This window comes from Vulpes lagopus, chromosome 21 (assembly GCF_018345385.1).
Source record: "Vulpes lagopus strain Blue_001 chromosome 21, ASM1834538v1, whole genome shotgun sequence".
Taxonomy (NCBI): Eukaryota; Metazoa; Chordata; class Mammalia; order Carnivora; family Canidae; genus Vulpes; species Vulpes lagopus.
In genome coordinates this window covers 30,578,667-30,589,453 of record NC_054844.1, presented here as the reverse complement: position 1 = coordinate 30,589,453, position 10,787 = coordinate 30,578,667, and the positions used below count along the sequence as shown (strand labels likewise).

At 40.7% G+C, this 10,787-nt stretch overlaps 1 protein-coding gene across 1 annotated transcript; it reads right to left on the bottom strand.

The window, feature by feature from the left end:
• Nucleotides 1–631: 631 nt before the first annotated feature.
• On the bottom strand, nt 632–6,732 carry LOC121479691 (dol-P-Glc:Glc(2)Man(9)GlcNAc(2)-PP-Dol alpha-1,2-glucosyltransferase). The gene is made up of 3 exons (XM_041735420.1): nt 6,426–6,732; nt 4,577–4,774; nt 632–2,349 (listed from the first exon to the last, which is right to left on the bottom strand). Exons 1-3 carry the CDS (start codon nt 6,606–6,608, stop codon nt 1,294–1,296), a joined length of 1,437 nt encoding a protein of 478 aa, XP_041591354.1. The 5' UTR covers nt 6,609–6,732; the 3' UTR covers nt 632–1,293.
• Between the last annotated feature and the right edge of the window lie 4,055 nt (nt 6,733–10,787).

The following is a 10,787-nucleotide window of genomic DNA, read 5'->3' as shown; positions in this document are numbered from 1 at the left end:
GAGAAAGAAGACCATGTGAAGACAGAGGCAGAGATTGGAGTGCCGCACTGTAAACCAAGGAACAGCAAGGACTGCACACAGCCACCAGCAGTTAAGATTCTCCCTCAAAGCCTCCATAAGTAACCAGCCTTGCCAACACTTTAATTTTAGACTTCTAGCCTCAAGGGCTATGAGACATTCTTTTAAGCTACCAAGTGTGTGGTTATCTGTTATGGCAGCCATAAAAAAACTAAAACAGTAATGTATTTCAGACAGAAAATCTCTTTTAAAAGGTACTATGATTGACACAATTTATCTTTGGCCATCACACATTTCATACCAAGAATTAATCAAAAGGGGGCACTTGGCTGGCTCAGTCAGTTGAGTGTGCCACTTTTTGATGTTGGGGTCATGAGTTCGAGCCCTACTTTAGGTATATAGATTACTTAAATAATATTAAAAAAAAATTAGTAGGACCTCTGGGTGGCTCGGTCAGTTAAGCACCCAATTCTTGATTTCAGTTTAGATCATCATCTCAGGGTTGTGAGACTAAGCCCCATGTTGAGCTCTGCGCTAGGGGTGGAGTCTGCTTAAAATTCTCTTTTCCTTTCCCCTGCCTTCCCCCCTCCTCCCCCTCCACTCACATGCTCTCTCTCTCTCTCTAAAAAAAAAAAAAAAAAATTAAAATTAAATAAATAAAATAAAAATAAAGAATTAGTGAAAGGGCTTGATCATTTCTAGACTTTTAACAAAAATCAACAACTTAATTACAAGATAAATCTAGATGAGCCTCTAATTTTTAACATTTGCTATCTGTGAGCTTATTTTGTCTTATGATTAAAATTATATTTACTGAAATGTTAAGTAACTTTTCAATCGAGAATATTACCTGATGATTTGCAAATTTTTTCAAATACTTTGCCTGCTACTGCTTTCTAAAGACAATTAATAAATAAGTTTCAGTACCAAAAAGCTCAGTTTTCTTAAACTTGTACCTGTAAAATGTTTCCCAGCTTTCTGTATGGCCAGTAGTATCAAAGGGGTATCATGAAATAACTGTAAACAATTTCATTTTCCATTATTCAGGCTTATGGAGCAAGTCTTAAACTCTTCTCAGTTCTTAACCACTTCCTTGGATTTATTATATATGTTTAAAACACATATATCTGATGCTTAAAACACAAAAAATCTGACGTGATCTGTGGATCACCACCGTGCCTAAAAGAAAGTCCGTAATTTTTACCTGTTCAGTTGTTCATTGTGGAGATAGTCTAAATAAGAAGTCTATTTTTAGGATTCAAGATATCTCTGATGTTACCACATAAACCTCTGGATGTCCTGACTATTTGGCCACTGAAAAGTCTTGTTTAAGAAGATATAAAAAGTTAGGAAATTGACAACTGCATAGCAACCCAGTTCACAAACAAGTCTAGATATAGGTGGCAGAGGTATGTTAAGCCTATAAATAACATAAGGTAAAATGAAGTAACGAAATTCTAGCAGTTTCTGAGGTACTGTAACAGTAAACAAGCAAATAAAAAACATTAAATTCCAGAAAATCGACTTTGATTTCAGAGAGTCAGCTATACTCCAGCCAGCAAATATATATACTGGAACTAACAAGTATTTCACAATTTCGTACCTCTGAAAAACTCTTTTCCATACATAGAATGTATAATGTCTATTATCTGCAAGCAAGTATTTATGAGCATAAGTAAATTTCCAAACTAAAAAAAGAGAGACCAAGGTAATCACAAAAAACTGAATTCTACGTTTCCAAACTAAGGAAAGAAAAGCCCGAATTTTGCTAGGAGACAGTAGGTGAGGAAAGGAAAAAAAGAGAGTAAAAGAGAAAAAGTAGAAGAGTTGAGGAAAATGTAGACAGGCTTCATGACTACTTCGATCGCCAATAACAATCCCACCATTAACAACTACAAAAACACAAAATAGAAACACTAGAAGGATGTAGGGCCAAGTCAAAAGGAAAAGCATACTCAAGTTCTTAAAGGACATGGAATAAACCAAAAGAAACTGAAGAATTTTCCTGAACTCTGAAAATGGTCCTTTAATAGGGGGAAGCCTCTCTTCCTTTTTCTTTTGTAGCTCAGTTTTCCAGGCTTCAGTTAGTTTTTGTGCAATGACGTTTCCTGCGCAGAAGACAGCCCAGATGATATTAGTTTGACGAAACATGAAGCCACAAAATCCAAGCAAAGCTGAAGTTTTATGATTTCCATAAAGACACATCAAATAGGCAAAAAGAGTAAAAAACATGGATCCTGCTTCTGTATAATAAAGGAAGTTAAAAAAATAGAGTGTGGGAAATACTGCTAATGTTAATGTTGACAAGATTCTCTGGACACTTGAGGAAGCCTAAGGGGAAGAGAAAACACATGTAAAATTATTTTCACGATAAAAGAATATGCCATTTCTGCTAAGAGAGATTTATTAAAAAAACAAAAACTGTCTGAATCTTAAGTAAAATTATCCAATATTAATCTTATTTCTAGCTGTGCAAAAATACAATATACATTTTAAGGACACTTTCTGGTCCCTTTTAGTTGTATCTATCAGTTTGGAAGCCATGAAGACAAAACATGTTTACGTCAAAGCCTCTATGTCCTGAAATACTTTGAGTTATTCAGCAAATAGAGTTAAGGGAGTTATCGTGTGAAAGACACTGAACTAAATTCTGTAAGGAACATGTTGATGAATGGCACACAGGGCACATGGTTTCACTTCCTTGAACTTAAGTCTTAGGGCCTCCAATCAGCATTTATTTAACCATCATCAATTCCTTTTAAAGACAACCCCTTGAAAACTCTACTTTAGAGAAAATATAACTATGTTTATAGCATTTATACTACCCATATATACTATACCCAATGATCTTACTGTTTCATGATGAATTTACTGGGTTCTTCCTGAAAACAGTGGGCCCAGTCTAAAGTTAAATATCTTATTTTGGCGTTTCTCACTGATTATTTCAGATTTCGAAAGCATTCTTACCTTCTGAAATTTTATCCTTCATTTAATCTAAATCACCAAATCAAACCATGCCACTCTCTTGGTTAAAACTATAAGGCTCGGCAGCCCGGGTGGCTCAACGGTTTAGCACGCCTTCAGCCAGGGCCTGATCCTGGGGACCCAGGATCGAGTCCCATGTCGGGCTCGCTGCGTGGAGCCTGCTTCTCCCTCTGCCTGTGTCTCTGCCCCTCTCTCTCTCTCTGTGTGTCTCTCATAAATAAATAAATAAATAAATAATCTTAAAAAATAAAAGTAAAATAAAAATAATTTAAAAAAACTATAAGGCTGTCCAACACTGACTAGATAAAGTCCAAAATCCTTTCCATGACACATAAGGACATTCATGACTTCACCTCTATCTACTTGTCCAGCCTCACATCCTTATACTTTATAATCCTGTGATCCCAAATAGAAATTCCCTCTGCATCTTGTTGTTCAACTCTTTTCTACCTTTGTTTATGCTTTTTCTCCTGTCAGGATTCATTTCCCACCCTACAGACCTGTCTGTTCATCAAGATTCAGGTCAGGGACCATCTTTTCTGCGAAGTCTTACCCAATGACACCTATACATCTTCCTGTCAGTCAGGCTGCAAAATAAGTGCTCCTCTACTCCTTCTCTGTCCTCGTAACATTTACGTCTATCTCCCTCTCACAATTTACACTATTGAAATCATTTGAGTTAAAAATAATTATTATAATTACTATTTATTGAGTCCTTACTGTTCTAGTGGGCATTGTTCTAAGCACCTTCCATTTATTAAGCTCCTGTACAGTCCTATGATACAGATCTGTATTATTTCCATTTAACAGATGAAGATATGGGGCAGCCCGGGTGGCTCAGTGGTTTAGCGCCGCCTTTAGCCCAGGATGTGATTCTGGACACCTGGGATCGAGTCCCATGTCGGGCTCCCTTCATGGAGCCTGCTTCTCCCTCTGCCTGTCTCTCTCTGCGTCTATCATGAATAAATAAATAAAATCTTAAAAAACAAAAACAAAAAACAGATGAAGATATGGAGTCACTAAGAGTAACCTGCTGAAAGTAACACAACTTGTAAATGGACAGAATTCATAGCTGGGCAAGCCACCTCAAAATTCCTGGGTTAAATATAGGTATTTCTGTCTTCCCTAATGAAAATAAAAGTTTGGTTAAAAAAAAAAAAAAAGCCTTATTTATTTCTGTAGTCTCAGTACTTAGCACATGTAATAAGCACAATAAACATTTACTGAACTCGTCTGATTTTCAAATATTTCTTTTAGGTTTTTACAAATAAATAAGTCATTCAAGTATTTAAATACAAATTCCTCCTAAAATGGGGGGTGGTGAGGGGCTTGCTTTTTTTTTATATATACATATATAAATTCAAATTCATTTTTCATTGATGTTCAATTTGCCAACATATAGAATAACACCCAGTGCTCATCCCGTCAAGTGGGGCTTGCTTTTTTATCTTAAAAAAATATATACACACACGAAGTGTCGAAGAAACTTTTCACCAGATCTCATAAAACCAAACTGTCAAAATTGTGGACCTGACTATGTATAAACTTGCAATAAGTTATTTTGGAAACATACCTTGTGCCTGGGTTGTACCTTGCGGAAAAGCAAATACAGTAAATAGAAGTTGCCTACACTGAAGAGAAGATTGACAAATCTGAGCATTCCGATGGAGCAGACAACGTGTTCAGACCATCCAAAGATCCAGCTGGCGGGTTTGACCACTCCAACTGACAGCAGATATAGACCAGGTAGCGTCGTAATCATGGGATCCCACTTAAAAAAAAAAAGGAAAGGCCAACAATGAAGCAAGAGCAAGATGAAATACAGACATGCCCCACAAGGGGGTCAAGTTCGAAAACACCTCTACCAACAACCAGACATTTTGGGGGCGTTATTCTGCTACAGGGTGGTTGGAGAAGTACTCAGCACATCAAAGGTCTCCTCTAAAGAAAAGTTCTGCGTCCATTTCGGCTCTGTACCTGTTTTGTTGCAGAGGCAGCTGGAGCCAGTAGACAACAATCCTCCGTCTTCGTTTCCAACACCTACCCTTCCCAGACCCTGTATTTTGGAGACTAAACTCCCCCAAACGTCCCAGTTTTAGACTGTTGGGAAATACTGGCTGGAACTCTGATGGTTTTGGAGAAAAAGAAGATTTTATTTTATTTTATTTTATTTTATTTTATTTTATTTTATTTTGAGAAAGAAGCAGTCAGAGAGATCAAATCACAGGTTCTATGATGATAGGTAACCTCTACTGAGCCAAGAATCACGCGAATCCTCTGTACTTAACCCCGCAAAACGTCCTACGGGACATCCTGTTAGAACAGTCGTTCGCAAATGAGTAACCAGAAATTAATCAAAATTAATTCCCTAGGTCGCAGGTCCTCCTAAACATACAAAGGTCTAAAATCAGGCCTTCAACTACAGACTTTATACTTCTCACCACGATTCGACATCGCCTTCCCGGACGAGTACAGGTGATACTAGTACATCTGCTTTATTTTTTGATCTCTTACATTTCCGTAGCCAATGATATATTCAAACATGATGCCGTTTCCCCGGGTCCCAGTCTATCCAATTAAGAGGGGATCCCTGGGTGGCGCAGCGGTTTGGCGCCTGCCTTTGGCCCAGGGCGCGATCCTGGAGACCCGGGATCGAATCCCACGTCGGGCTCCCGGTGCATGGAGCCTGCTTCTCCCTCTGCCTGTGTCTCTGCCTCTCTCTCTCTCTCTCTCTCTGTGTGTGTGTGTCTCTCATGAATAAATAAAATTTTTTAAAAAATAAAATAAAATAAAAATAAAAATATCCAATTATGAGAAAAAGTCCCTGTAAACGCCCAGGACGGAGTTAACGTCACTTGCCACTCCTTGATGGCTGCATGTCCTCCTAACATCTCACATCTATCTCCCTCTCACAATTTGCACTATTGAAATCATTTGAGTTAAAAATAATTATCATAATTACTACTGAGCCCGTACTGTTCTAGTGGGCATTGTTCTAAGCACCTTCCATTAACTAAGCCCCCCCCCCCCCGAAATAGACCCTGAGGCCCTTGACCGGGGCACTCCAGCGATGCTTTCTGACATTTCCAAGCGGTGGCCCGGTGCCTCTCGCCTGGGGCCCGGGCACGGAAACCTGGGGGCGCGGCGGTTACTCTCGCATCGCCTACCGAGAACAGGGAAACCGACTGGGTACCTGGGTTGTACCTTGCGGTAAAGCAGATCGTTTCCCGGGAGTCCGTCCCCCGGAACAGGACCTCCTGGGGCACAGGTGTGCTCCCGTTCGCTCCTTAGATGGGCAGGCACAGGAACGAACGGATTACCCACTTCCCTTCGTATTTCCAAGCTGAAAGGCTAGAGCGGAGGGACCAAAGGACAAGGGTGGGAGGAAGAAGTGCTGGGTGGGGACGGGTCGGGGGCCCCACCTGCGAGAGGGAGAAGTGGCCCTCGCAGTAGCGCTGCGCCTGCGGCAGGTGGAAGATCTCGTCCATGTAGGGCTCTCGCAGCGCGCGGCTGAAGGCGGAGAAGAGGAGACAGGACACCAGGAAGGTGCAGCTCAGGGCAGCCGAAAAGTAGTAGCCCTCGAGCTGCGCCATGCCCGTCCCCATAGCCACCGCGCCAGAACCGCGCCCCGGAAAACCTGCTCGGGCTTCCCCGAGCCCGCAGAGCCGAGCTGGAAACTCGGGCTCGAAATGGGCGCGCAAGGCGGGACTGGCCGGACAGGACTGAGCATAGCCGGAAAGCAAAGGATGCTGGGAGAGCGCGGACCTTCCCCCTCCCGGCCCCCCCCAGCGAACTTCCGGAGGAATCCGGTCACTGTTTCCGGAGTGACGAGTTTAGGTGACGGACCGGGCTGCTGGCCTGTCAATCACGCTGCGCGGAGGCCCCGGAGTGGACAGAGCCACCAGGAGGGGCGGGCCTCGGGGGGGTCCACGAGCGCCGCACATTCGCGGCTAGTGCTTCCAGCCCGCAGCTTCCCGGTGGGGTTTTTTTTTCCAGCTCCTTTCCACTTCCTGACCAGGAGGTGGCGGCCCTCCCCCGCGTTTGCTTTTCAGAATTTGCCCGTTTCCTCCCCATATTTTTTTTTTTTTTTTTTTTTGTCCTGTGATCTGAATTGCAACCTGCGATGGCAGAGTATTTGATTTCCCCGCAGCTTTTCAGAATTTGCCCGTTTCCTCCCCATTTTTCTTTTTTTTTGTCCTGTGATCTGAATTGCAATCTGCGATGGCAGAGTATTTGATATCCTCAACTTTGGCGGCTGGGAGGGGAACGCTGGTTATGGAAGCTAAGATTAATACTTTCCAGTTAAAACGTGAAGATCCTGCTGAGTGAACCTCACGAATTACAAGTTTTTTTTTTGTTTTTGTTTTTTTTTTTTTAAGGTTAAAAAGGAACTCTTTCAGGGCAGCCCGGGTGGCTCAGCGGTTGAGCGCCTGCCTTGGGCCCAGGGCGTGACCCTGGAGACCTGGGATCGAGTCCCGCGTCCGGCTCCTTGCATGGGGCCTGCTTCTCCCTCTGCCTCTCTCTCTATGTCTCTGATGAATAAATAAATGAAATCTTAAAAAAAAAAAAAAGACTCTTGCAGAATGTGGGTACTCTCAAAGGGGATTTAGTGACATCGGCATTCGTAGTGCACTCCGATAACCGGATTGAAGTACTCTACAGGGGTTGGGGAAAGCAATCAACTCAGGATTTGGGTCGTTTTAGATAAGAGGAAGGCGGGCTCTATGCCTACAAGTTTGATTGTGCTTGTTAACATCTCTATCGCAGTATTTTATCTTCATTTTCAGATAAGCACTGGCACTATGCACCACTTGTATTGGTAGCCCCGCCGCTTAGGAATTAGTTGGACAGTTAGGAAATCAGGGCCGAGAAAATACGGAGTCAGGACAGCTTTAAAAAAACAAAAAACAAAACCAAAAAACAAAACGGCACCAACATCCTGTTTTGCAGCTTGGAGAGGACCACGCTAACATTTTGGTTTGCAGCCTTGGCAGAAATGACTTCTGCAAAACATCCTAGAATAAGACAGTTAACCACAAAACATTTGTTAATATCACAGGCAAGGGACCTTGAAGGTTTAAGCCCCCAAATGTCAGCAAAAGAAAAGAAGAAAAAAAAAAAAAAGACCTTCAACACGAAGACGTTAACCTCATGGGTAGACAGATCCTGACCAAACCCCTGATGGGCACAACTTAGAACACCCTGATGGCTTAAGAAAGTTCTGCCAAAGAGCTCCTAAAAACCCCTAAACTTAGAAACTTGGAAGATGACCCTGGGGAGGTGGTCCCTCTTGGGGAGCTTTATACTATTGCTCAATGAACTTTGCTTTACTGCCCACCACTCTTTATCTGGTCTACCTCTTCATTCTTCCAAGAGGGGTGATCAAGAACCTCGGGGCACTGAGGGGACACATCCTGTAATACTGCAAATGACTTTCATATACTAAGCACTTACACTGGTGGACTGTTACAGGTTGTGTAGATGTCACACATTTCTTGTATTAGGAGTTAGGGGCAGGAGGTGAGAGAGTATTTGAAGAATGCTCAAGTAAATTACATCTTGTAATTTTGCTTTGAGCATAGTTGGCAGTGTTTTGCAGAAAAATAACCTCTTGAATTAATCTCAGGTTATCTTCGGTAGAAATGCATCAGAAAAGAGTCAGGATTTGTTTAGTGTTACAAACCTCAGGGTTCTCAGTTCAGCTCTTTCTCTGGGTCAAAGCTAATTCACACAATTTAAACAAATTAAACTGCATGCCTATTCAGTTTCTGCCATTTCCTCATTAATAAGAGGAGCACAAGGTGAATAAGGGCTAAGATGGGAACATATTTAAACCACTGGAATAAAATCAAGTCAGGATCCTGCTTTGATGTGATGCTTAGGTTTGTTTTCCCTACTACCTCCCATTTTAGTATTGAGTACATGGTGTACTTACCTATTTGAGATCATGTCCAGATGATCCAGTCTTCAAAAAGTTGATATGGTCTATGTAATAGCCCCAGATCCATGACTAACTAACTGTGACGTATACAGTATAAGGGGGGAAGAAGATCTTTTCCCTCTACCCTTCTAAGTTCTCAACTCAGAGCTCAGTAACAAAAGAGATTGGAGAGAAAAAGCATACACATTTATTTAATATTAATTTTACATGACATAGGAGCCTTCATATGGAAGCAAAAACCTGAAGAGATAGTTCAACTAGAGTATTTTTTGTGCTAAGTTTGATGAGTGGAAAGTAGTGAAAGGATATGGTAAGACAAAAGGTATGAGGTAAGTGTAGTAAACTGGAGGAAACTTAGCAAGCCCTGTTCATTCAAATTTCTCTGTGTTCCTTCAACTTCAAAAATAAGGATACTTTCTTGTGGGTATCAGAAGGGCACCTCTCATGTGAAGCTTTTATGACCTGCTTCAGGTCAGAAAGTCCTCCCTAGATTTTATGATCTACTTCATTGGAAGACCAGAAAATGCTTCCCGCACATGCCATTTCTCAAATTCCTTAGGCTTCAAATATTCAATATGCCAAGTTATCATATTTTGGGCTAGCATGTCTTAAACCTCACTTCCCAATAATACCCTGCAGTCCATTGATCTTATCCAGAAATAGTGGGCAATTTTTGAAGGTAGTAGAATAAGGCCAGAGATTTATGCTGCACATTTTTTTCCATAATAATTCTCAGCAACAGCTTATACTATACATCTGACTCATATATACATCTGACTATATATATGTAACTATATATACACACACACATATATATAGTTAAACATGAGCCTGCTCTATTATGTACATACATGACTAAGTTGTACAAAACTGGATTATTCCTTAAAGTTTTTTGGCTGGCCTGAAAAGAACTTGATTTTAATCATCTGTTCTAAAAATCAGATGAAATTGGTTCTGTTTCATTTAAGAAACACACTCATGACATAGCAAACAAATACCTATTTTCATGCTGTATTACAGTGAAGCGATTCTTCATTTTCTTTCCTTTCTAAAGGTTAGAAAACTGATTTTAATTTTTCACAATTGAGAAAAATTTTTGTAACAATAAAAATTCCCAATAGATTTCGACAGCATCTAGAAATACCTGAGGAAAACAATGTTTGTAGCTATTAACTGGCACTGTAGAGTATCCCAAATATATCAAGTATTTAGAGATCTATATTTTTAAAAATACATGCACTGGCAGTGGGGGGATATATATATATATATATATCTCACACATCCTTTTAAGGTATTTGGAAGGTTTCAAGGAAATATGGGGTTTTAGAACTACTAGGCATCTTCCTTAATAATCTACTTGATTTAATTTCTCAAAAGAATCTGAGGTTAAAATAAATGATTCACCTGAAATCACATAGGAAATTAGTGGCAGAGGCATGAGTAGAAATTAGAATATCAGCTCAAGAGTAATAAAATAACCCCATAGCCTTATGGTTTATTTTTTTTTTAAGATTTTATTTAATTATTCATGAGACACAGAGAGAGAGACAGAGAGAGAGAGAGAAAGGCAGACTCCATGAAGGGAGCCTGACATGGGACTCGATCCCGGGATCTCCAGGATCAGGCCCTGGGCCGAAGGCGTCGCTAAACCACTGAGCCAACCGAACTGTCCCTTATGGTTTAAAACAATATTCAGCTTACACTGAAATGAATGTTTTGTTAGTCCCAGTAACCTTATATTTACATTCTACCCCTTTATGTTTCTATCAAATTGCAAGAAACAGGTATCATTTTTTTAGATGTCCACATTGCAGAGTAATTGTATTAAAATCTGCTGGAGAGC

Bases quoted from the DNA above. Each gene is read 5' to 3' on its own strand.
- LOC121479691 (XM_041735420.1), bottom strand. From the start codon at position 6,608: ATGGGGACGGGCATGGCGCAGCTCGAGGGCTACTACTTTTCGGCTGCC. The intron at 4,775-6,425 runs GTGGGGCCCCCG...TTTTTTTTTAAG, and splicing joins GCCACTTCTCCCTCTCGCAG to TGGGATCCCATGATTACGAC. The intron at 2,350-4,576 runs GTATGTTTCCAA...TCTTCCCCTTAG, and splicing joins AGGTACAACCCAGGCACAAG to GCTTCCTCAAGTGTCCAGAG.